The sequence below is a fragment of the Grus americana genome, chromosome 15, assembly GCF_028858705.1.
Source record: "Grus americana isolate bGruAme1 chromosome 15, bGruAme1.mat, whole genome shotgun sequence".
Classification (NCBI taxonomy): domain Eukaryota; kingdom Metazoa; phylum Chordata; class Aves; order Gruiformes; family Gruidae; genus Grus; species Grus americana.
The window spans coordinates 15,738,136-15,764,130 of NC_072866.1; the positions used below are offsets into that span (position 1 = coordinate 15,738,136).

The 25,995-nt window shown below is 39.9% G+C and overlaps 3 protein-coding genes across 7 annotated transcripts in view; 1 reads left to right on the forward strand and 2 right to left on the reverse strand.

Moving 5' to 3' along the window:
* The window catches only part of OTOA (otoancorin), a 37,864-nt gene extending 37,501 nt beyond the window's left edge, over positions 1 to 363 (reverse strand). The window contains exon 1 of the mRNA XM_054843280.1: positions 276 to 363. Coding sequence (XP_054699255.1) covers positions 276 to 354 — 79 coding nt within the window. The 5' untranslated portion in view covers positions 355 to 363. The remainder of the gene's footprint in view (positions 1 to 275) is intronic.
* Positions 283 to 25,536, reverse strand: METTL9 (methyltransferase like 9). Of its 4 annotated transcripts, none has more exons than XM_054843275.1 (6): positions 25,163 to 25,536; positions 20,399 to 20,589; positions 17,905 to 18,114; positions 16,631 to 16,815; positions 3,225 to 3,357; positions 283 to 385 (listed from the first exon to the last, which is right to left on the reverse strand). In XM_054843275.1, the coding sequence occupies exons 1-6, from the start codon at positions 25,334 to 25,336 to the stop codon at positions 370 to 372; spliced, it is 909 nt and encodes a 302-aa protein (XP_054699250.1). In that variant the 5' UTR covers positions 25,337 to 25,536; the 3' UTR covers positions 283 to 369. The 4 variants fall into 4 exon arrangements, with proteins under 4 accessions (XP_054699250.1, XP_054699252.1, XP_054699249.1 ...); XM_054843274.1 differs by lacking the exons at positions 283 to 385; positions 3,225 to 3,357 and adding exons at positions 5,734 to 5,951; positions 11,886 to 11,973 and having other exon boundaries at positions 25,163 to 25,535; XM_054843277.1 differs by lacking the exons at positions 283 to 385; positions 3,225 to 3,357 and adding an exon at positions 5,215 to 5,951 and having other exon boundaries at positions 25,163 to 25,532.
* On the forward strand, positions 6,692 to 14,724 carry IGSF6 (immunoglobulin superfamily member 6). 2 transcript variants are annotated; one of them, XR_008579426.1, is made up of 7 exons: positions 6,692 to 6,823; positions 8,404 to 8,757; positions 9,660 to 9,772; positions 10,910 to 10,966; positions 11,152 to 11,201; positions 11,571 to 11,654; positions 12,825 to 12,875. XR_008579426.1 is itself a non-coding variant. In XM_054843279.1 (6 exons), exons 1-6 carry the CDS (start codon positions 6,757 to 6,759, stop codon positions 12,861 to 12,863), a joined length of 714 nt encoding a protein of 237 aa, XP_054699254.1. In that variant the 5' UTR covers positions 6,692 to 6,756; the 3' UTR covers positions 12,864 to 14,724. The 2 variants fall into 2 exon arrangements, 1 of the variants encoding a protein (XP_054699254.1); XM_054843279.1 differs by lacking the exon at positions 11,152 to 11,201 and having other exon boundaries at positions 12,825 to 14,724.
* Positions 25,537 to 25,995: the final 459 nt, after the last annotated feature.

A 25,995-nucleotide genomic window follows, 5' to 3' on the forward strand; every position in this document is an offset into this window, starting at 1 on the left:
TACATTGTATGCAGTGATCAAAACTATACACACATATAATTTATTTATAACCATTTAATGCAGTTTTGATTAAATGTATTTACAGAAAAACAGTGAAAATAAAAGGCTATTAAATAATAATAATCTTGATTAAATTCTTTGCTGGCATAGCTCCACGAAGTCAAGAGAGCAGAGAATACGGTCCTAGTTACTAAACAGTACTGCATCTATTTTGCTACACACAGCTTTTGCCATCCACACAAAATAAATCCCTCATACAAGAGTTCTGGTCTTACCTTCAGAGTTCTGACTGTGGGTAATCTCAGCATGATTCATCGATACCAATAAGAAACATATCTTCAAAAGTCTGGACATTTCTTCTAGTGTTTATCAGAATGAAAAGATACTTGGATTGAAAAAGAAAATTAAAAGAACAGAGTCAAAAGGCAATAATCACCCAAACTTTCGTAGCTATAAATCAGAGATAGCTTAAGCTATGGCACACAGATAGAGATCAGAATGATCTAAAAGTGCTTGCTCCCAAGTTTTTAATTTAGATCTTTTTCCAGAATATATACTTTATGCAAATACAAGTCCACCAAGTGTGTATGCGCAGCCAGATTTATTTCCCTTTAACCAAGTAGCTCTTTCAATTTTCTTCCTAGTAGCACCGTTTATTTGCTAAGCCACATTCCACCTAAATATGACTTACATGCAGTTTTGTTAAAGCAAACAAACTAACCCTTTTCAAACTCCAGTAATAAAAAAGAAATAGAGGGTGTGAAAAAGGAAATAGTAAAGAAGCTCCAAACGAACCCTAAGCCTTTTCTAGCTCGTTAATTGCCTGCACAATTACTGCAGACCAGGTCTGGGACCCTTCATTTGCAGATCTCTGAACTCGAACGGGCCATCTTGCTCAACCTGTGTCAGCGCAGGGTGCTGCAGGCAGGAAGGGTGAGGGAGTGCTCCCCTCCCTGCTGCCGTCACTCTGCAAAAAGGGGGAAAATGTCCTTGTGCTATGGAAATATGTGGTTTAGTAGCTTTTTCTATCCCTGCTGTCCCGTGCTACACGGTGTAAAGACCACTGAAAGATAATCTGGAAAGGCAGCAACGGGATACCCAGTTTTTCACCAGGGTGTCACTGATTCTCATCAGAAAAGACTCACAGTCTCACAGCTGTCCTATATGAAATGAATTTGTTGCTTTCGATCTAGTTCCTGAAGGACAAGGATACACATTGCACTAATGCACTGGGATGGAAAGGAAGCAGAGACCGAGCAGGTCTTGCTCACACAGGTGTTTCTGCAGCCACGTTCCCTCTGCAGCACCAGGGACCATTAGCTGCTTTAATCCACGTTGCACCGTTTACTGCACAGAGGATTTTCTGCCTCTGCACCCTCAGCCTGGCCCTCTGCCCAGCCCTGAGACTCATCATCCCCACAGGTAAAACAAGTAGTTCATCTGAGATATTAGATGATGCTCTGCTCTACAGATTGCACCTTCTTACACTGGGATTAGTCCATGATTTTAACAAATGACACGAAGGGCCCCGTTGGCCAACTTTGCTCTGACCTCGAGATGACTTTGTCTCCTTCATTTCAAGGGTTTATCTGCAGCCACACTTAGTTTCTGCATTTCTTTTTGTTGCTGAATTTGGATCCATTCTTTTGTTTTGTTTTTTTAGAGTTCTCTGCCACGGCTTGAGTTACAGATCTGAGTATTTGATAAATATGAATGCCTTTTCCAGATTGTTTAATCTCATGTATCAGCAAGGTACTCTTATGAAAATGTCTTTCAACAGCCTCTAGCAACACTTCAGTCTATCGCAAATACTTAACTCCAGTCTTGTAACAGGAGTGACTCAAACTGATGGATGATGAAAAATTTAAACATTAGACTTTAAGAAGCTACCGCCTCTGTCCTGCTCTTGCACAGACTGAAACCCTTTTCATTAGCTATTCTTTTGGGAGCGCCACAGTACATGTCTCATTCAGATGTATCTGGTTTCCTCGACAATGAACTTTCTTGTGTTTGTTTCTGCCTTTGCCCTATTAATTTTGCAGTAAGGTTTGATTACTCTGCAAAGCTTAAATCATGCTACCAATGTCAATCCTGATTTGTTTATTCCAACTCATTCACTTTGATCAGGGAGTGTATTTTAATTAAAGCATGCTGAATTAATATATAAGGAGATTAAATGCTAAGGGAAGTGCTGTTTTATTCTAACTCCAATGGACACCTAGCAGATACAGAAAAAGTCTGCTGTGAAACAGCCCTGCATGATAAAACAATTTGCAGGATGAAATAGTTCCTTTTGTCAGTGAAACTAGTCCGTTTGCAGAAGGTCACTGCAGCTTTCAGACAACCCCAAATCACCCTGTGGGGATCTCTGCAGATCTCATCCAGCATTTCTCCCGAGATCGTTCCTTGCACCATGGCAGCATATGCTGTGATCAGATCTCTGAGATGTCACCCTTGCAGAACTCTCGGGTTATGAGGAGCTCCCAGATCACCTTCTCCCCTTGCTCCCCAAGCAGCTGCTCTTCCATGTGAAGAAATCCTAGACATTTTATCACTCCCTCCAATGCAGCTGATGCCTTATCTAAAGCTTGATAACTAGAAAGCTAACCTCAAAATCAGAAGTCTTGCTGATAAGTCCATGCGCCGCCAGCACCCATCCTCCCCCTTGCAGCCAGGCTCTAGCACCTCTGCAAAAAAGCCCCATATGTGACGAGGAAACCCCCAAGTTCAGGCTGGCAAGGGAGAGGGGAAGTGAGGGGAGGGCAGAAAAGAAGAAAGAGATGTGGGGTTCTTGGTGCATCTATAGGGAGAGCCAGGACCCCACAGCACTTTACCTGCCTCTGCCGTGTGCGCCTCCTTCCCTGCACTCGCAGTGCAATGAGCTGGGCGGCTCCAGGCAGGGACCCCGAGAGCCGGGGGCAGGGACTGGGGCCAGCACCGCCTCACAGCTGCAGGTGTCTGCCCAGCAGCACCCGGCCCTCAGCCAGCGGGGAGGGGAAACGTCTCCTCTGCTGGGGGCTCGGAGGACGAGGCACTCCAACCCAGGCAGAAGAGGATGCTTCCTCTCTGGAGATGAAGAGTGCTCCACCACTTGCGTTGGGGCAACATACAGGCCAGGCTGGTGCTGCCCAGCACCCTGCTCCCCCTACAACCCCCCCCCCCCCCCCCCCAAGCACGGGCAGTTGGCCCTGGGCTCCTTGGAGCAGAATATGAACCAGCTGTACCTGGGGTTGCCCAGCAAAATGAGTCTGTGGTTTCTGCGAGACGAAGTTGTTCCAACTTTGTGTTGAAAGTTTCTGACTAAATCGTGCTCTTGCACGGGATCTTTTTCCTGCGATGCAACACATCCAGTGCCACCTTGACAGAACAGATAGTTTAGTTACTCTCCAGGGTAAAACACTGCACGTGAGACCACCGAGGTGTGATTTGTGCACCATCACCTGCAGCAGGACAGGGACAGTGGAGGGATGAGGCAGGTTCCCCGAGCCCAGGAGGAATGAATTTGGACATCAGACTTGCAATAAACACTTGTCCCCTTGGATGACATCTTAAAGTATTTCAGGCAATTTAATCAACTACTGGACTCAAGAGTTTCTCTGCACGGGATGTGTGAGCAGACATCAACCGCACACAAATGTGCTCTCAAGGTCTGGAAAGAGAAAGGAGTCCCTTCCCTGACACGATGAGCCACACTGCACCCCTTCCTTCAAAAGGAACTCTGATTTTAGAAGTATGGGTGTACATTCAACAGGACTAAGCAGGGTTTTGACCCTGTCAAACATGGTCCCTTAGAATTTAAGCTTACTCTGTTCATAGCCTTTCCCTGTTACTGTTCATGTTTTAGTAAGTGTTTTAATTCCCCATCTCAAGTGTAAGAATACTTCTTTAAATAGAGGGAACAAAATAGGAAATCTTAAGGAAAAAACCCCACTTATTTACATTGCACCTTCTGTCCCAAAACCTCCCAAAGCTATTACAAACCAAAGTCCTAAGTGACAGGACTAAAAGATACGAGAGACATGAAATGCATTGTATCTTGTGTGATTTTTAACCTGTGGGATTAAAACACTTAAGTACCTTTGAAGAATTCTGTCTTAATACATATTTGCTACATGAAGCTAAATTCATTACACATTAAGAAACATATTTTCCCACTATTAGATGAGTACAAATGAAGGTAACAAATAAATGGATTCATTCCAAAGCATACATAGCTTATTTTTTCAACAGACAAATCTGATTGTACTCCATGCCAAAATTCAACAGCACATGCTGAAACGAGAATTAATACTGAGCCTGAATTACCATTGAAAACAACCCACCAGTCAACCCCCTCACCCCATACTACAGAACACTTAGTATTTCTCAAAGATAACTAAATCAGCAAGAAAAATCACTAACCATCAGGCAAAGGAAGCCCAAAGTAAATCTAAAAAGACATGTGTAAACATCCTACCTGGTGTAAGATCACCAATCACTAAAAAAACCCCCAAACAACACAACACACAACTTTAGCAAAAGATAAGTCAGTTCTTACTTTACTTACCAGCTGATTTACAGGCTGAGGCTTCTCTGCTCTCTCACAACACTTACATCCCAAGCAACATACGACATACGCCTGCCAGGTCTGCACTACTTATGATGCCGCTCGTTGTTTTAAAGGAAGGTTATATCCCAACTGCCAGAAATTATCCATTTTAAACAGAGTTCTTAAAACAAGACATGTTAAAATAAATAGCATTTATTTAATGCTCCTGGAGAAAAGAAAATGTCCCAAGCTAGCAAAACCTTCAAAATCAGGTCCCTAGAGCCTGATCCTCACAGGCAGTTTGACTCGCAAAATTTGCAAGAAGCTGCCTGCAAGTCTTTTAAGCTGAAAACCTTTAGGAACAACTTGCTTAGAAACTTTGTTACTAAAACCCACCAGTTTAAAGTACAGTTTTGGCAAGTTCTACCATACCCTTTTTGCTGGAAAATGGCATATGCAAAAGCAATGAGGATTTATGAGGCTTTGAGAGGAACATGAGGGAAACCCAACCAAAAGTGATACATTTTTTGTGGACTTTTATCCCTTTAAACAATACTTAAATGCTGTTTAAATAAATGCAAGGTTGTGCTGCTACTGAGAGCTCGATTCTCAACACAAAGAGCAGTTTCTGCAGACAAGCGTGGCTATGGTCACAAAAATGAACACAAAAGTTAATGCAAAAAGTCATCTCAAAAAAAGTTTATTAGCATGATTAAAAACATGTGAAGAATGACAGTAAGAGAGAAAGTAACTTAGCATGGAAGAATATCCATTTCAACAGTTTATAGTCAACAAGGCTTGAACTGAATGGATAACTTTATTGCCAGATTTTGCTTGATTTCTTTAACAACAGTTCACATTGTATGTTTCATCATTATTAGGACTATTGCTTTTGTTTGGATCTGATCCCTGTTGCAGGTAAGTATAAAAAAATATCCCCCATTGCTGCTGGACTGCAGAATGCATTGGTGGTTTAAGAGCTGGTAAAAAAAGAAATTCTCAACTGAAGAGTCTGTTTAAAAAACAACCTTTTTTTTTTTTCCCCCCCTAATCGCACTACAAAGAAATACATTAGTATTTTGGCCTTTAAATTTCTTACATGGTATTTATTTAGCATGGCAATCCCGGAATTCCCTCCCTTTAAGTAACCATAAATCAAACCGCTCTTTCAGAGGCTGCTTCTTGGGTTAGATTCTGCAGATTTACTTCATACGCGCTTACACTGGCTTGAGGACGAAGACAGCATCATCTAGTACATAGTAGTCATTATACATATCACCTTCACATAGGTATGGCAGTCTGGTGAAAGCCTCTATGGCAAAACCAGCTTTACTGAAAACTTCTGGCAGGCTATTCACCTGTTCTTCCCAAGTGTGCCCTTTGATTTCCAAAACTTCTGAGGGCTTTTCCCACTTGCCACCTACTGAAGAAACAAAACAGTTTTGTTTAAATTATGAAGAAAACTTTATTGAGCATTGCACACTACACAGATTATATTCCATGCCACTCCACATATGAGGTTGACAAGCCATTTGTAGAGCTGTTGCAAGATCAGTTCAAGGTTTTGCCTATTGCTCAGAAGCGGCTACTTCTTAAGGTTATATTTTGCTACATTTTTAACTAGCAGTCCCAAGAGTAGCTGAAAAGTAACTTCCATTAGCAGCTGGTGTTCAGCAGACATGGATAGGCAAACTATTTAATGAAGATCTTTTCCAATATTATAAAATTCTTTCTTTATGCCCACTGTCTGTCCAAAGATGGCTTCAGGTAATTACAGTAAATAGAGCCAGCAAGTTGAAAATTGAGTTGCTGTGAAGCTTCCATCAATACACCACCACATTATAATGGATGGATACAGAATCGCTGTTCCTCCAGTGGCCACCTACTAGCTGATACGGTAAAGACTGCTTAGGGTCATATAAAATTAAGGAGACAAACACTTGTAGCATGCTGAACGTTGTCATTTGTTATATCCAATAAAATAATCTGAAGGGTTACAGACACAACTCTCAGAAATTCAAAATGTAAAACTCTTCACTCATTTTCCAAGTAATGTCATCCACAAATGTTTTCTGGTTTGCTCTGTACCTTTAACCAGTTTACTAAATGCAATAGTAAACGCCCTTCTAAACAGGAAGTTCTAAATCTTGTGATTCAGAGCGTTCTGCAACTCCAAAGATTTCCTAAGTTCCTCTTCGAGTAGAATCGTTTCCAGAGAGATACAAGAAATGGCATCTTTCAACAATTTAAAAAATGTGCTAATGCTGGCAATTGACTGGATTCTGTACAGTGCTGGTAAGACTTTTTAAAGTTTCCTGTATTTTCCCATGTAATAGCAGTTAAACAAGTTTGAAAATGTTGTGGTTATGATTTGCAACATAGCTAGAAAATAAGAAAAGTAAGAAGTCTTGCTGAGAATCAAGCTAATTTCTGCTATCTTCATACAACTTCCAAATTAAGCAGCCGTTAGCAAATGCTTTTTCTTCCCAAAGTCAGAAATCATAGATTACAGGAGCATTTCAGGGTCAAATCCTACTGCACTTCCCTGCAAAGAATGCTCCAGCAGCAGCAGGGTTTCAGGGCAGCTGTGCTTCTTTGGGAGGAGGGTTTGGGAAGTTCAGCAGACAGTATCTACATGAACTGAAGCCATGGAGTTCTGCTCTGCAAGGCCACCCAGAGCCCTAGAGTAAGCTTGAAACGAAGGGATCAACTGCAGAAGCACAAGCTCCTGCCTTTCACCACACAGGGTGCAAGTACACCGACAACTTGTATCACTACAATCACTGTAGCTGCTGTGGAATGGCTCTGATGTTGATCTGACACAGAGGTAGAATTTCAGTTTATTTCTGTAGAAGTCACCGACACTGAATCTGCTTGGATTTGGTCCATAAAACACTCAGTGAGAAAAATGATGAAGGGACAATGGTGATTGTCCACCATGGACAGGCAGTAGATTAATAGACTTCAGTTTATTTTTCTTCTAATTTGTTATTTTCTAAGAAGTAGAAAAGGATGCTGTTAAACTACTACCTTCATTTTCCCTGCAATAATCTCAATTCCATTGTTTAAATAACTAAGCAATTTATTTGAATAAAACTAAATATACTAAAACAGTATTTAAATTATGGATTTCAATAAGGACTTAAAAAAATTTCCCAGGCCAGTCACATTAAACCTTACATTTCAGTTCCTTAATTAGAATTCTCTTCTCTGATTAATCTTCCTGTTTTCTCTACACACATCTTTAAATGTCAGAACTAACAAGCAATATTATTATCCTTAGAAACCCAGAGTCAATATATGTGATGAAGTAGAAGAATGTCTAGGAACTATTATGAATTCTAATCAATGTTATGAAATTGCTAAATTATAAATGTCTCCATTTATGACATTTTCACTGCCTGCCATCAGGCTCGCAGATTAGAAATAGCAGAGGAGGGAGAAACCCTTGCAGAACTACTCCACTGAGCATCTAGAGTTGTCCCACAATACCCACTATCCCCCCCCAAATCCCCAAAACATTCAGGACTAAATTTGAGGCAGGGAACTACACACAGTATTCTTTTGGTCTTCTCCAGGGCTAAAGGTGACAATCACAGTATTTTAGATATACGAATTTTCTCTATACTTTTTCGGAAAAACAGAAAGCTAAGCACACTACCACATAGGTGAAACGGTTAAATGAATGGGCGAGCTGCAGGAATTTTCTACAAGTTTGCTGGAAACAATCTTAAAAGTTCAAGTTTGAAACACAGCTGCTTTTCCTCCTTTCCTCCCACCTTTACCCAAATGAATCAGAAGTAGCTTATTTTCTTTTCAGATTGTGACTTGCTTTTTAACTGTCCCTGACATTACCAATTTTTTATTCTCAACAGGTGCTGCAGATACCTGCCAAGTCAAGGTAACACAACCCAGATTTCAGGAAGCTGACTCCTCCATGCAAACTGTGTTCCTATCATGTGCTTTCTCTGCCTCTGGATGCTCCTTGTTCCCACCTCAAGTTCTATGGTTTCGCTTTTTAACTAACAAACATGAGGATTTGTGTATTCCTGAGTGCAAAAAGCAGCAGAAGTTCAAAGTACATTTTTTTTCAGAAAAAAACATTTCACTTCAGATCAATGATCTGACTGTAGATGACAATGCTGTTTATATCTGTGGAATATCATTTTCAAATTCAAGTTCACCGCGTGCTAAACAAACAGGAGATGGAACAGTACTAACGAAAACAGGTCAGTTGATTATTCCTTCTTAATGAAGCATCTTAAATAAATTATCTTTCCTAAATACTCTATTTACACTGCCAAGAATGGCATTTAAGATGGAAATACCAACAAAACCATTCGGAGAAGTATGACTATAGTAAAATATTAATAGTAAAACCATGGAGGGATTCTACAAATAAGCATCTTAACCTCATTTGCTAATTAGACTCGTCTGTCATATGGTACAAATGAGACTAGAATTCTACAAAAGAAAGAAGTTTTGTACTCTGTGTTATCTAACAACACGCCGCACCCTCTTACATAAAGACTTTAATGGCTATCAGAAAGGAAGTATCAACAGAAAAATGAGAAGTCAAGAAACTGACATTTAGTGGAAATACATACAACAGAGCACAGGCTCTCACACCTGGGGATCCACTGTGCCAACTTGAGCAAAAAGTTGTAGTTCTGAACCTTTGTACCATTTGCCTTCTAGTTAAGAAAGTGATGAGACTCCATTAACTACATTTCAGTTTTACGTGCCTAAAAATAGAAAAAAAACCCAAACAAACACTACCTGGATTATTACTTTCCCTATATTCCTTCCTTCCTCTATCTAATTGCATTTCTGAACAAAAGTTTAAGTTTTATTCAGATATTCCTCTTTGACAGCAGAAAAGTGGATTCTATTCACTGTCTACCCTTAAAAGAAGGGTTCATAATAAAAAATAACAAGTCTCCATTGCCCTTGCAAACATTCAGGGAAACAAAAGTGATCTAAGGAATTTAGACTGAAAATGAACCAGAAAATATTGATGGGCATAAGGTTTTTTAATTCCTCAGAGGAAGGGGGCTGAAAGGCATAATCTTAAGAAAATTACGTGAATCAGAACAAGTGTCCTTTATTCTAACACTCACTTTTAATAAAGGAGAGGAAATGCAGCACGGCAATGGAAAACTCGTCTTCATCTTCCTGATCATCGCCTCATCCTTAATGTTTCTATACAGCACTACTGTATTCACATTCTTTGCAGTCTACAAGGTAGGCTTAAAGTGATTTTTCTGATTTTGTTCATTTTGTAAATCTGAGCAGTTTTAACATCTCCATAAGGAGAATAAAAAGACATTCCCAGATTCCGTAACTTTTATGATTAAGTTTTAAAGAGGTGGTCGGTCAAAGTTCATATGCTGCACACATCTGCTGACTCTTGTATGGCACATGTCTGTACTCTCAATAGCAACCTCATTTTCTTTTTTCAGTAAAGTGTCTAAAAGAAAAGTTTAAATTACCCTGAGAGTATTAATCAGCAAGTTGATCAATCAAGATTATCTATCAAGGCACGCTTAAAAAGCAGAAGTAGAAATTACCATCTTAAATCATCAACTCTCTGGATTAGTTTCCAGTAAAAGTAAAATAATTTAAATTTAATGTCGAAGTATTTGGGAGCTGCAGTAAAGTTACTGCAGACTGACTTCACGTGTGTAACGAAGTTCTATTCATACATTGTACATATACAGAACAGAGTCCTTGGTAAAATTTAAAAATATCAGTGACTTGGAAGAAATTTTATGCTTATAGGAGAAGAACATATCAAAATGCACCTGGTTAAAAATTACATAAATACTGGATTTTTATTTTTTAATTTAGAACAAATTTTGTGTTTAGTTAAAAACAAACACCCAAAGCTGCAACTGGAATGTTTACATAATAATGAGACTTTGACATGAGAATGAGGACTTCACAGTCCTAAGTGGTATGATATGGTAGAATAGTTCTTTGCTGTAGTGATTACTGTCCAGACATAAAGACAGGATGGTCTTTTTAATTTTTGTTTTTCTTCAAACTAGGTGAAGTAGTATAGTGGGAAAAATTAATCAAGCCTTCTTCAGGGGAAAAACTGATGTCTCTGATGCCATTGGTTTATTTTTGAGAATTGGGCAGTGCTTCAGGGAGGTCCCAATCTACTCAAAGCAAAAATACTTGCCACATCTACTACCAGAAGCTGAAAAAGGCCTTACGGGCATGAAAACTGCTCTGATTTTTCCAATGGTGTAAGCTGATCTAATGAAAGACTTCTATCTACATAGTAGTGGATGCTTTTAACTATTCTGCTACTTTAGCAGTTGGCTTCTCATCTTATATTTCAATCTTTTTTTATTTTATTATCCCTCCCTCCAGTTAAAACCAAAGCTGCTAAAGAAAAGCAGGAACGAAGACCAAAGAACAGAGAACTGTGTACGTTATCACTTTGTTTGCTTTGTCTGTGATTCAGAACTTTTTTTTTTCTGTCTTTATCAATTTTGTAATTAATCAATTATTTAGTTAGAGTTGTTAAGGCTTCACTTCAGATTTGTACAATACTAGTTAATGATTTTACATTTAGCTAATTAATTAGTTTATTTTTAATGAATTGAATACAGGATAAAGTCACTCTATGTAAAGGCCATCTCTAATACACAGCTTCCTTTAGGTAAGTAAATTTTGCTTAAACTTCTAAAAATAACAGGGTTAGCTATTAATTTTTTGTTCAGTGCATTCAGGTAAGCCCTAGTGTATTTAAAACAAGTCTATTAAGAACCTTTATCATCATGTATCCTTGAATAAAAATCAGATGCCATACATTTAAACATCCATTAAAGAAGGTATATATGTCAAGAGATGTAACATTAATATAATTAAAAACCCTTCTGCCTGCCGAACTGTATGTTCTTGAAGTGTTATTTAGTAACATTCCCAAAGACATACACAGGGAAAAAGACAGAATTATAAAAGGTAGAAAAATATGTTTCTCCCAACTTAAAATGTAGCACTGACCTAAAATATTTGAAATAATTTACAGAAAATCAATAGTGGACGAAAAATTTTTCAAGCGATTGCCCAAGAACTTCAAAAGCAGAAGTATGCTGAACGTTACCGACAGCCTGTAAGTATCTGTCTACCAAAACTGAAATTTATGGGGAAAAAGAGGAACCGACAGTTTTCAAGAGTATACTATTTCTATTTCCTCTAGAAATAGATTTTTCTTTTTTTAAAGTAGATAAAGATCTAAAAAAAAAGTATTCTGCACAACAGTTAAAGACATTATAAAGCATTCTAAATGACCATACATATACAATTGATATATTTTATATATATATTATATGATAGCATATACCTTATATAGTGTATGTATGTACATTTAAAAATGAAGCTTCCATAAATTTGTATTTTGTCAAGAAGAGGTCTCAACAACTGTTTCTGGACTGTTTGGTAAAATACATAAAAGTATTAACAGTTCATTATTGAAAAATATTTATATTGTAGTTCCTCTTGCTCCCTTAGCCCAGGGTAGCTAGGTGACAGAAACTTAACGAAAACTGTTACAAAAGCTCTACAACATTCATACAGATATTTCCCCCTCCTTCAACTTACAGGGTCTAAACTAAATATTCAACATCACTGGGTAAAGCCACACAACTTATTTCATCGTTCCAAACGTATGCCAATAAGTCTTACATGACCATATGACAATAATTTTGCACGTGCCATGTAAGTTACCAAAAAACCCCTTTAGAAGTCACATGTAGTTGCAAGCAAAGGAAAAGGATTCAAAATCCTGCTTCAAAAATGTTGCTTCTCTTGAGGAACAGTATAAATTCTTTCCTGTTCTGAATATGGAACACACCACTTCAGAGATGCAAGGAAAAACCAAAAGAAACATAGAACACAAAGTCAAACATTTCTCCTCTTTACATTTTTACTTCATTTATTTCCATACGGCCCCAATTGTTTTCCTCTGTAATTACCCCTTTAAAGACTTCAAGCCCCTGCTGACATGACCTGGTCCTTTGTTTGAGCTTCAGATATGAACACAGTGAAAATAAGGGGTATGGTTTACTGCCTCTGTGCTCCCTGGAGATTAGGAAAAGCCAAGAGAAAAAGAAGTATGTTTTGAATACTGTAGATGCCACACAGACAAAAGCAACTGGATAAGTGGGGCAAAAGGAGTTTACTGAAACAGTAAAGGGATGGAGTTTGCCTCAAAAAGGAAATTCTGCCTTTATAAAAAAAAAGTTCACATCACTAACGAAATACTTCTACATTTTTCCCCTAGGATGATTTGGAAGATGACAATGTTTATCAGAACAGATGACCATATGCAGCAGTTCAGATTTGTTCAATATCTCATGCAAGCAAAGGGGCAGATGAAGAAGTTCAGCTTCCTCACAAACTTCCTTTGCTTTAAAAAGAGAGGAGAAAACCTTGCAGGGCAGTGTTCTTCGAGAGTATTTTCTAAACAGATCACCAAAACCAAGTGCATTGTATGTTACATCTATGTTAATATATTACTTCCATTTTCCATTCTGGAAGAGTAAGAACCATGGGAAAAGACTTCATCTTTCATAAGATAACTGTTAATGCTTCATAAAAGTTTCCTTTCGCAGTTTAGATTTAATTCTATGTCTTTTTTTCTTTTTACATAAATTTACATGTATTCCTTTTACATGAATTAAGCATTTGTGAAAGATGTATGATAATTGACAGCAACAGAAAATAAATTCATTTCATAGGTGAAACTCTGGGTTTAGTCATGTTAATGTGATAGTTACCAATGTAACAGATATACACACAGATCAACAATTACTGAATCTTAACAATGACTTAAACAGAGCAAAACCTATGTATTCTGTAGACAGGCAAGCAGAAAAAAAAAGACAATATAAATGCATGTACTATCATGGTAAAGCTCATTTGGGATGGGAGCTTCTTTCTAGCCTATTTAGGAGAGGAAAGTAGTGGTCATAGTGAGGAGGCTGCTCCTGCAAAAATAAAATTCACTTGCTAGACAGACAACCCCCATCTTCCAGTCCTACCATCCAAAGTCAGGATTACCTGGAGCACCAAGTTTTGCCTTTACATGCTCATTCAACATGGATACAAGCATGAACACTGAAGCATACCACCTAGTCAAGGTAGTTTTGTGTTTTGTTTTTTTTTTTTAAAGTACCTAGCCAATCTACAGAAATCAGGCATTCTCCCTACTAAAGAACAGCTGCACCTTTTATCATCACTTAAATAAAGCAAGGCTTTGTTTAAAAAAATGAAAAGGCATTTATCACATCAGTGAGATGAGAGCTGACAAATGAGACAAAGCAAGAGTCCATCTAGCACAGTACTGTGTTTCCAGCTCAATTTAGTACCAAGTATTTCAGGAAGATGGAAAACACACCTTTGTCTTCTTATCCCTGTCAATCAATCACAACGACATCAATGTGTTCAACCAGAAAATTTCATAATCCCAGGCTGCTAGTGTTTACTACTTCTGAAGTATGGTGTCTCTGACATTTTTATTTTACAGAAACTTAAACCAGTCTAGTCATATATTATCTAATAATGCCTTTATGCAAATACGATGTCTATATTAGGAAATACAAAGTATTTTTACATGACCCCATGGGATACCTATTAAAAATACAAAGTTATAATAATACATGTTCTTATGTGACTAGTCCAATAACCTATGATTCATCCAGCTTATTGCACATGTCTAAATTTGGCAAGTAAGTGCATTACTTCTTGTTCTGTACGTTGAAAATAAAACTCTGAGAAGCCCCAGAAAGAATTTATGATTAAGCTACTTTGGACTCTAGGTGTCACTGTAATTCCACAAACAGTAAGCACAGAGATATTATTTCACCTCCTCCTCCACCTTGCTTTGTTCTCTTAAAGCAACTTTTATGTTATTCACTTAGTTTCTGCAATTACCCTCCCATTACATCACCTGTAATAACCCAAATACCTCATTTTGATTAAAATAATTTCTGCATTTCTAGAAAATGATCTATACACTGATCAAACATCTTACTTGCCTCATCTCTTCTCCATTTGTTCCCTCCTCTAAAATTCAAAAGTTTCTCTAGGTGGGTCCAAATTGCTTTTAATTTAGCTGAACTTACTTGAGCCATGAAATGTTCTCTTTGAATGTTCCATGTATATTTTGTTTTGTTAAATATAAAGGATATGTACAAATCTAACACTTTTTAAAATGCATAGTCTTGTAGAACAGCTGAATGAAAATACTGAAATTCTAAAATGATTTGCACATCATGAAGACAGCCTGGCAGTTCATTGTCTATTTCTTTAAACTACAGTTAAATAGTTCTTAAGTGGGAAATCTTCAGTGGAATGACAGTAACTTTTGTGTGTGCTAACTTGCATTGTCTAAAGAAGTTTATATGGGCCCATATCCATGATAGGGGTAAACAGACAAACTGAATGTGTTTTTAAGTTTCGAACATAGTAAGGAAACAGAACTGCCTTAATCAAAGCCACTAATCTGCTACAAGTCACTACCACAAACAAAAGCATGAATTTGGTTTACAAGACACCTTGCAACAGATTTCAACTTTCCACAAGTAGGAATGACCACATTCAACAATCACAGAACAGGTCTGGAGTCCCTTGGGATTTATAAATTTAACATGTTATTCCCCTCACAGTATACTGTAAGAGATTAATGATGAAGGATATAAGCATACTCCAAGTAGTTTCTTCCTTAATTCATCTACCTCCCGTTGAGCCAGGAAGTTGCATGTGGTCTGTCATGTGGTTACCCAACAACATGCAGAAAAGTAGATGCTGGGTACAACAGCGATTGCAAAAGACAATGGCACATAGTTTTGAAGGCACACAAACAAAAACGTCACCCAAATAGTTTCTCTATTTCTGCTTCTACTATGCCATTGAAAGACACTGCTGTTATTTGGAATTTTAATGAATTTTTAAAAGAGGAAGCCATATTGTTTCACCTTATAGGAAGAATAAGTTGTAACCAAATATGCTTGAAATACTGTACAGATGTGCAAGTCAACCCCCCATATCATATAAGACACACTACTTTTCAGAATAGTTACGGAATTATATGCTCAAATACTGTATTTTAAGCAATTCTTCATCTGATGGCATTATTTTTCACACTTAAAACTTTTCCTCTCCTCCCACCAAAATACCACTGACATATAAAAAGAGGAAAACAGATTCGGTTTGATGCATTTGTGATTACCAGAATGTTAAGATTATCAGTTCTGTATTTTCTGGGTATACATGCCTTTCTGCAGAGAAGTCTTAATATTCGAGGAGAGCCAGTGTCCAAATGATGACTGATGAACACCAGCCTTCTGGAATTCAAACCACCTTTAGGGTGCCTCAACCTAAATCCACAATCATAGGCACGCAAAAAAAAATTTCTAGTCTCTTTTGAAGTTTAGTCATAAGGACAGATTAATCTGGAAATCTCTCATGTATTTCTTTAAAATACAACTAGGGGAAATAATGGAGTTTTGGCACTGAATTTTACTTTTTTATTCCAGTTACTAATACAATATAAACAGTGGTTGACACTTTGTATTAGTAGGGGTCTATATTTTCTTTTGAGAGCTCATGTTGGAAAGTGAACATTATCTCCCTATGAATTTTTAGGTGCAGTTCATCTGGAGCACTTGAAACAGTTTGACCTAAACTGTTCTATTCAGTATTACAGACAGTTCTGATGGTTTTGCTCAATGGTTGCTCGAGACAACTGGAGTTACCTATATGACAGCAGCAGAGGACCCTAATCAGAGATCAGTTTTCCCATGTCGCTCCAACACAGCTCAAATGTGGCAACCGGCAGAACAGAATATGTGACTTCAATATTTGAGCTTTTTGTCGGTGCCAACGTGTGTTGGGGAATTAAGAAAACAGCTTACATCATGTAGCCTATTTACCTAGGATTTCATACTTCTGAACATGCACTGTACGAGTTATTTGTAAAAGTCAAATACAAACATGCCAATTATTTATTAAACATTTAATTCGGGACGCTATAACCTAGAAACATTTTCTTTACCTGCCTAAATAGCTATTAATCTGCGTACTTACCATTTTCCACATATGGGTGAAATGGCAGAACTAATGCCAGAATGACTCTGCCTCTAGTTGGCTCCAGTACACTTCTAATATCTTTTAATACAGTCAGTGGTTGATCACAGCGATCCAGCAAATTCAAACAGCTGATAACATCATACTGAAATCCTGTGTTTTGCCATTCATTTATACCAAGCACTCTACAAAGGGAAAGAGAAAGAGATACAGTCTGTTAAACAAACACAAGCTGAGTTCAGAGAGAACCACCAAAGACAAAAATTCCCTATGGATGCGCTGATAGTGCAGCTAAGGTCAGCCACCTAGGCAATGAGAAGAGACGGACATGATCCTTCCAGTCTTTTAGAAAACTAAATCAACAATGGGCATGGCTATATATACAGCCACATGAACCTTTATATTGCCTTGCAATCATCAGGCAATAAAGGAGACAAAACCCAAAACCCCAGGTATTAAAAAATGTGTTGTCCTAGAATGAAACTGAAGATACTTCTCAATGAACAATGAAGCTGACATATAATTAATGGCTTGCTGCATTCTATCCACTCTGATTTACCAGCGTGCAAACCTGGACTGCAAAGTAGTTGTTATGTTTCCACTCAAAGACAGGTGAAGAAAAGAAATCCACAGTTCCTTCATTCTTTAGGCTGAAGTCTAGTGATATAGTGCCTGAAATACTAACCATTACTCAACAAGACTGGATCTGCTGTCTGCAAGAACCTTCAGGAGCTGTGACAAGTGCATGAACAAAGTTCTGAAAGTGCTGAGGTTTTTGTTACCAAGTATTATTCAATCTTAGCAGCAGGAGCTAAGCATAGCAAGAATAAAAGAATCTTTACACAGTTGTCTATACTGTGGGATTAGATAGACACAGATTATTGAGGCATCCCTATTACCAGGATTCAGTTTGTTTTCTCTGCAGTACTCCTTTTGCAATTTTTGACTGTTCAGTTAGTCTGTTCATCTGAATTTCATCTTCCCGACTCCTTTGATTAAAGCAATTTACACAAGCTATGAACAAAGAGACTACAAAATGGTCATTGACTGTTTTGTCTTAACTGGTAACAAGTAACATCTGCATAAGAAAAGCACTGGTAGGAGGGAACATCAGGTGTGTTTGTTTTCCTGCTTTTGTACAGGTTAACCTTTTCCATAACCATCAAACAATAGAGGAACTGACTGAAAATACTGAACATTCATTAAATACTACAAATAGATTACTTTGCTGTAATGCCTGATATAAAGAATGGAGGAAGTATTCAGTACAATACCTGTACTTCTTCTTCTGAAGCTGCCATATCATAGTTTCAGACAATTCAGTGGCATAGATTTCTTCAAAGTGAGGACTCATGACTTTAGTGACTTCTCCATCCCCAGCCCCTAAATCGAGAAGTCTGTGGGATTTCCATTCTGGATTTATTTTAAGCAGTCTTTGAAATTGTTCTGGGGAAAACACAAACATTGAGCCCCTTCCCAGCAGCCTGAAATGTAAAAATGAGAAATGACCGATTTTGTACACACTTTAACAGGAAGGACTATAGAGTAATTTAGAACCTGCTTTGGCAGCAACCAGTCACACATAATAGTAGACAAGGTCACTGCTCAGATAAATTTTAAATCCAGTTCAACTTGCCTTGCACTTGTCAGAGATCAAACACATAGCCACATGCAGTTACAGTGGTTAAGACTTCAGGGGGAATTTGATTAGGTAAGGAAGAGCTCATAGGGTGCAGCTCAAGAAAATAATTGCATAAGGAAAAAAAAAGAGAGGGGAGAGGAAGAGAGGGAAAGATAAAGGCTGAACCTTATTTGTCACATTTGCACATTTGAATCTCTGCCACCTACCTTAAAGAAAAAAAAAAAAGATGAAATAGCAGAGGAGATAAAATGGCTGCAGACAGAGAAGTATGCACAATGAATGAGGAATAGGATCTGGAACTAGGAGGGAAGCCAGGGAACAGATTTAAAGAAAGGATGGGGGTAACACTGCTGGAATGGCAAAAGATTTTTTTTTAATTGTATGTTACAATGGCTTTTGCTGCTATCTGCAGATCCTGCATTCAACATGAAGAGCTGTGGAAGAGAAAATAGGCAACTCATTAAGGAATTGGGTAGAGGTGACAGTTGGATTCCTTATGGATCAAGTCAATGACATACTCGCCCGTAACTGTTTGAAGACTACAGAGTGACAGATTTCAGCTGTCATAGCAGAATTCAGAAGATGAAAGAGTTAAGAGAACAAGCAGAGGAAAAAGAACTGGTCAGTAATAGATTGAAGGTAGATAAATGCTATTCTTTAAACTAATGTTGGATAGCAGGTTAAACTCAAAGACAATGAGCAGAAATCTCTTATGTTCAAGGGGAAAGAAAAGGTAAACAAAGATAAAAAGAATCAAAGAATAAAAAAAAAAAACGTGACAAGGAGGTGGCCTAGGAAAGATTGACTGTACTACAAACAAAGAAACAAGCAAACAAAAAGGACAGAGCATACAAAGTCATATAGAAGAAACTAAAGCAGGACATTAAATGTATAAAAATAAACAGAACACAGCCAATTTAAGTAGAGCCCCCTCGCAGCACACTTGTGTCAGTCCACACTGTATAATTGGCTCACAGCTATTATTCCTAACAGCACTGTGAGGTGTTATTCAAAGCACTGGAGACCCTTTGGAAAAAAAAAAAAAAAAATGGAAGAGAAAGGAAGAGGAGACCAAAGGAACCTTTATATGAAGCTACAAGTAACTAAGAACACCACAGGGAAGCTCATAAAGTCATGTGGTTAGAAAATAAGGAAAAAGATTATTTTTCAAGCCTTAGCAGACAGCTACTATCCTCATATCAGCCTGTGCAGAAGCATGTAGGAGGTGCAGAGGTGGGGAATGTGAAGAAATCGGGTAAATGTAGCAAAATGCATTCTTCATAAGGTCAAAACCAATAGCTTGTTAAACATACATCTGAATGGGGTGACGTGACCAAAAAAAAAAAGGCACTGACTTTTTTTGAAAAAATACTAAAGCACCCACAAACAGCTAAACTCCCCTGCAGCTGCAGAAGAGATAATGCAGTAAGACTAGGAGAATATTGTTTTATAAACATCTCTTTTCCTGCCTTCCTGATGTTTCATCAGTCAAACATGCTACATCAGAAGTTACCTGTTCAAGTACAGCTTACACACAAATTGAGGTGAAATTAAGTTTTACAGAATAAGAGAGAAAGGACAAAATTCTGTCCCACGTTAGTGTTACCAGACAGAATACTTGGCCAGCTTCTGCACTGTTGAGAAATCTGCCTAGGTTCGCAGTGGGTATGTGCACACTCTCTACTAGAAAGAGTTTTAAATGCAATACAGAACTGACTGGATACAGCCTCCTTCAACAAGGACAATCACAACAGTGATATGGCAGCAGGTAAAGTAACGGGCAAGATGAGGAGGAAAGAAAGCAGAGGGAAGGATACATTGTCTAACACAAAGAGAACACTCTCTTATTCAGAAGGAAATCAATACAAGTAATGGTTATAAAATACAATTAGAGTTCTCCAACTATCTCTTATTAATTGCAATTACCTTCTCTGTCCCCCCATACTAGAAATGGTGTTCTTTAATTAAGAGGGCTGGGCATTAAGAGCACACAGTACGGCATTTCAGATCTGTTAGACTAGCAAAGGGAAAACTACAAATTTTAAAAAAGCTGACAGATCAAGGGGTAGGGCTGAACACTGAATCCAAACTGTATTTAGTTTACCTAAGATTGACTTGTCACTTACCCATTGATAGACGTTCTAGACATAAAGAGGCTAAAAATTGAGGACACAAAAGAGTGATAGAGCTGGATAAACAGCCAGCCTGATTTCTCAATGCTGTTGTTTAAGAAGATCTGTGTTCCTTGGTCAAGATAACTCTGGACAAAAATAGGCTGAAGGGATTCCGACAACTGTTCTGTGTTGCAGACATACCACTAGAGAAAGAGATAAAGGATCATTAAAAAGTTCAGCAATAAAAAAACCAGTAGTAGTTCAAAAATACTGAATACACAGAAGGCTATTATCAATTTCCGTAGATAGAAAAATATAAGTTTTCCTACAGACTTTTCAACAAGCTTCAGGATTAATTTAACTTAGATTTAAACTGGAATCAAGTGAAGATCCATTACTCACTAAGAAATTTTTGTCTTAATCATTACCCTGCACTTTGAAGAATTTTACAAAGTAACTTTCCTAGAAAACAAACATAGGTCCTCTATGGAAAAGCACCACGCTGATAAAATAGTATGAGGTGGGATAACAATGTTGTCTATCTTCCAACTCATTCTCAACTTCTCCTTAGGCACCCTCTGAAAAGAAATCAGCAAGTGCATTTACAGTATTTTTCCAGGACAGGAGATAAGAATCCAATCAATACTTTAGACAATGGCTTGTTTGTCTTACAGCATTGCTGGACTATGTTTCTTCACTTACCAGTACCAACAAGCAGGTCCACAAGACTTTCGAAACAATTATGCCTATGAAGCTGCCTCCCAGCATCTCGACTAAACAAAGGAGCAGGTTCCCACATTTAGGAAGTCATCAGTATTAGCTGAAAGGCAGTTCTATACTTTTATATTGGTAAAATAAAAAGCCCAAGCTAACATGGGCCAATGATTCCATTTGCCTTCTGTTACCTGGTAACAGCCTTTGCTATACAAACTAAACTACCTCTGATATGTAAGCTATTGTTCAATTAACTGTGAAGAAAAAGAATCCGACTTTTTGATATCAAATCTAGCTGGAAAAGTAATAAACCATACATTATCCTAATATTTTACTGTCCATGTGTAAGGCATATCTAACCACCTCCTTCAACATCTGCTTTACATTATTTTGAATGCAAAAACCTTGTGCAAAACAAGGCAAACCTATAGAAATTCTGAAATTTTAGGATCCTCACAGCCACCTTGTGCACCTCCAGCAAATCCCTCTAATGCTGCAGCATTCTGGAATGTCAGCGCTGATAGTAAAATTCAAAAGGATGCTCATTGCTAGGTTGCAATGCCAAGCCAAAAAACCTCTACACTCAATATGCAGAAGTTACAAGAAAAAGTTTAAAATATAATTTTAATTAAGAACATCACTATTATTTTTCACTCTCCTATGCTTATGCAGAGTTATTGTCAGCCCTTCTCATAAAATCTCTAATGCCATTGTGTCTGTTTTCTAGTATCAAGAATTATTCGCTACAGCTAACACGCTCTTATGTCCCCCTTAGATCTTGCAATAACGTTCCCTAATCTGGCTGCATGTGTTTATTGTGCAGATATGGACTTAAAAGTATCTTAAAGAGAAACAGAGAATTTTAACAGAATCTTGCTAAAAACGCATGTAGAAGTACAGTGAACCATCAGCTGGGGTAACTCCCCAATGATTTAACACATAAGATTGTGTCTATAGCCATACTATGCAAAATGTATGCTCATATCCTGATCCCTTCACATTTGTTGTACCTTGTTGGGAGAGGAACAGTCACTTAACACATGTTTACACAGTGTTCAGCACAACGGGAATTCCAGTCACTACTGTAATACAAACAATAATGGATAGGATTCTTATTCCAGTGTTCTGCCAATAAGCAGAGGGGAGTAGGCAGCTGCACCAAGATCATTCTGCCAGATCCATAAACAGGGGCTCCATCAAACACTGACCCAAAGTAGCAAGGGATGCCAAGACTCTTCAGCCAAGGAATGAACACATGCCTGCTTAGGTTTACTTTGAAAACTACTTGCACAATGGGTTCTGCATTTCTGGCAGAATCAGGCTCTCAACTGTACTTTCAAACACACTTGTAGGTAGCAAAAGTAATCCTTTCCTCTGAAAACCAGATTTTGAGCAAGACTGTACCACATGATGGAGCCTGGCACAGGGATCCCCGAGACTGATGATTTACCAGTTTAGGTCTTTTCTCACTGCATCGCAGTGCTACTTGAATGAATCAGCACAGACCAGTGATTCCCGAAAGGAATCCTTAGCAAGTCATAAAAAACCACTAAAGCAGCAAGCAGCCTGTGTACTTTGTCCATCCACCTTCAGAAGCCAATTTCAAGATCCTGGCAGAAGTGAACAACCACGTGGAGCTAAGCAGCAGGCTGGGACATGTGTCAGGTTCATTCATGAGGCTGCTGCCTTGCTACACTGGACAGGTTTGGAGTGGCTCAGATGATCTGCCTCTTTCAACATGTTGCCATTTTCAATCTAGAAGAAAATGTATCCAATTATCAAAGCTTTGGGACACATAGGCTTTGTTCCATAAGTGGTATGATTGTATGCACTGTACCTGAGCTCCCACACCTTGGTACTGAACTCTGTCACCTGTAGTTCCAAGATCTGACCATGGAAACCAGCAGTCCTACAATTCCCGTCTTTAAGACTTCTAAATATTGATATATATTGACATGAGCATCGGCAGAACGATGATGGTGACAACTCTGAAAAGCTTGTTTCCAGAAATTAGGCACTGTTCTCAGACCTCCTCTTATTTCTTCTTCATGATTAATCTGGCCAATAAGGTTATTGGTAACTACCTATATAACACTAGTGAATAATAGAAATGATAGCAAACTATACAAAGAAAAAAAAAAAAAAGCAACACAGGATAAACCCAATCCAAATTTCAAATAACAAAAGTGGTGGAACTACTTCCTCACAACAGAAACCACTTTTGTTTTCCTCCATGTACAATATATGAAGAGCCCTTTTCAGGCCACTAGTTTCGTGACAGAAAGTATAATAATCTCTTATAACAAAATAGTAGAAAAACTACAGCACAAAAATCTGAAAAGATATGTTAAGACCTTTGTTATAATAAATATTATTATTATTATTATTGGTAACTTTTGCCTAATATTAGTGAAGGGAAGAAAATGTTATTTTAACTAACTGAAGTCAGTAAAACTGGAGAGAGTGAAAGCACCTGGGGCCTCAACATGCAATCCTTACTTATGAGTAAACCTACAAACAAACTTGATAATCATAAATCTTACTAAACTTACTAAATAATCAATACTTTAGATTTAAAATCTAGATCCAATAAATTAGAAATGGAGAGTATCCACTGCAGACCTGTGAATGACATAATCACCTCCATAACACATTTCCTTGCTTGACTTGTCTTTCTAGTATAGTTTTTAACACCGCAAAAGACTTTCAAATTTTCTTTGTTCACCAAAGGAAGTTTCTTCTGTATATCTAAATTCTGCTTCTGTTATCCTACTTATGTAGTGAATGATCCAAACAGCAGACCATATTCATTAAACCCAAATAATACATTCACTCAGTAGCAAGATTCTGGGTGCCAGTGCCCACCCAGAGCATTCCAGTAATGGATCAGCTTGAAGAATCATGATGCATAATTAGGTTCTTCCTTTGTGCAGCAATCCTCAAGTATTTATGCTACGTCTTCTTCATTAGCCTAGCTCTGTATATTTTACTTAGTGCTGAAGGAAGATATTGACTTATTCTAAGAGCTTTTATTAGCCTTTCTGAACTCCCTGTCAGATTTTCAGCAGCATTTTGGTAAAACGTAGTGCAGATCTGAACATATTCCAAATACAATCATATCACATAACTATTGTTCAGCAAGGGTATAGCCCCTAACTTCTCCACAATGTACTGAACCATGTGGCTATACTGCCCAAATATAGCACTAACCTTTCATTGCAGTCATATCGCATTGCAAACTCATTTCTAGTTTGCCATCTACTACTATTCCAAGGCCTCTGTGAGCTTCGCAGTTTCCCAGCTGCTCACTTTTTAAATTTTCCTCTAGATACACCAGTATTAATTAAAACATCTCTGTGATTACAAACCCACCTCATTCACCACCACCTGCAAACTTCATTCAAGTGGTGTTTACTCAGAGCTCACCAGGAAAAACGCAAGACGAAGGTTTAAATCTCTCAGGAGCGGCTCTGACACCCCACCCGATGCGCTACCAGCCTCGGGACACCGCGTTAGCTCCCCATCCCGGCGCTGCCGCCGGACTCGCTCCCACGACCCTCCCGCGGCGAACACCCAAGCGCACTGCACGCTTCGCGGGCATCCAGCCCCGACTACCTTCCTCCTGCGGCTCTTCAGCCCTCGTACCTCACCTTACGTCCCCAGCAGGCTCCCGGACGTATTTCACACGGAGGGCACACGTCAACTTTCTCACCGGGAGGACCGAGCTATTCCCTCTCTTTGTCTGGCGCTGCCCGGCCCGGTGCCCCCCTCAGCCCGCTCCAGGGTCCCTCGCTGCGCGTCCCCCCCCCGCCCCTCCCTCCCAGGCGGCGGCCGGTACCTCAGGGTGCCCCGGCGGACGAGGACACCCCCCCCCCCCCCCCGCGGAGCTCCCCGGCTTCCCCGGCACCGGCTTCCCCGGGACGGCGGGAGGGCGGGAGGGAGGCCCCTGTGCCTGCCGGCGCCGGGGAGCCCCCCGCCCAGCCCGGCCCGGCCCCGCCGGGTACGGGGAGGGAAGGCGGGGTGGGGGAGGGGCGGGAAGGGCGGCTGCCTCTGGGGCTGTACCTGGTGGTTCTCCCTGGCGCCCGGGGCTGGCTGGCTGTGGCTGCCCATCATATTCACGTAGAGGGACCTGGATAAAGGACTCCTCAGGTACCTGGCAGGGCCAGACCACATCCTCCTCCTCAGCACCCACAGGAACAGGGTGTAGCAGCACAGCCAGCCCAGCCACAGTCTCATCGGGGGAAGGGGCGCGGAGTCACCCCCTCCCGCTGCCGCCGCCTCCCCTCTCCATGGCAGCAGCGGCGCCGGCAGCACGCAACTCGCCCAGCTCAGCTCAGCTCAGCTCGGCTCGGCTCCCCCTCCGGGGCCCGCACAGACGCTCAGGGCGGAACGCGCGGCGCCGCGGCAGCGGGGGCCGGCCGGACGGCTTCGCTGAGACACGCCGGGGCCTGGCGCGCACCCGCTCCCTCCCTTTCTCTCGCCAATCACAGGGCGGGCGGGGCCGTGGCGCGGTGCGGGCCGCCCGGCGGGGCGCTGCTTTCAAACCAGAGCGGGGCAGGATGGCGATGGTGGCGGCGGCGATTCGTTCGTACCCTCCTTCCTCCCCGCTCCGCTCACCGGCGGCGGCAGCGGGCGGCCAACTCCACCCCTCAGAGGGGCTCGCGCCGGCTCCCTCAGGCGTGCACGTGCTTGGCGCCGCCCTGTCACCCAGGTTGCGCATGCGCAGAGCGCGCTGGGCGGGAGACACGGTGGCGGGAGGCCCCCGAGGGCGCGTGGCTGAGGGGAAGGGCGGGTGTCTCCTCGCTGTGCCCGCCGCCTCCCGGCCCTAAACCCTCCCGGACATCGGCCACACGCTGCCTTGGTAGTTCAGAGTAATGTTGATCCAGAGGACCTCC

Excerpts from the sequence above, each read along its gene's own strand:
- IGSF6 (XM_054843279.1), top strand. The coding sequence starts at position 6,757 with ATGGCATCTTTCAACAATTTAAAAAATGTGCTAATGCTGGCAATTGAC. Across the intron at positions 9,773-10,909 it reads CATTCTTTGCAGTCTACAAG|TTAAAACCAAAGCTGCTAAA; the intron begins GTAGGCTTAAAG and ends CCCTCCCTCCAG. Across the intron at positions 11,655-12,824 it reads CTGAACGTTACCGACAGCCT|GATGATTTGGAAGATGACAA; the intron begins GTAAGTATCTGT and ends TTTTTCCCCTAG.
- METTL9 (XM_054843277.1), bottom strand. The coding sequence starts at position 25,336 with ATGAGACTGTGGCTGGGCTGGCTGTGCTGCTACACCCTGTTCCTGTGG. Across the intron at positions 20,590-25,162 it reads GCGCCAGGGAGAACCACCAG|TGGTATGTCTGCAACACAGA; the intron begins GTACAGCCCCAG and ends CTCTTTCTCTAG. Across the intron at positions 18,115-20,398 it reads TCTAGAACGTCTATCAATGG|GCTGCTGGGAAGGGGCTCAA; the intron begins GTAAGTGACAAG and ends TTTACATTTCAG.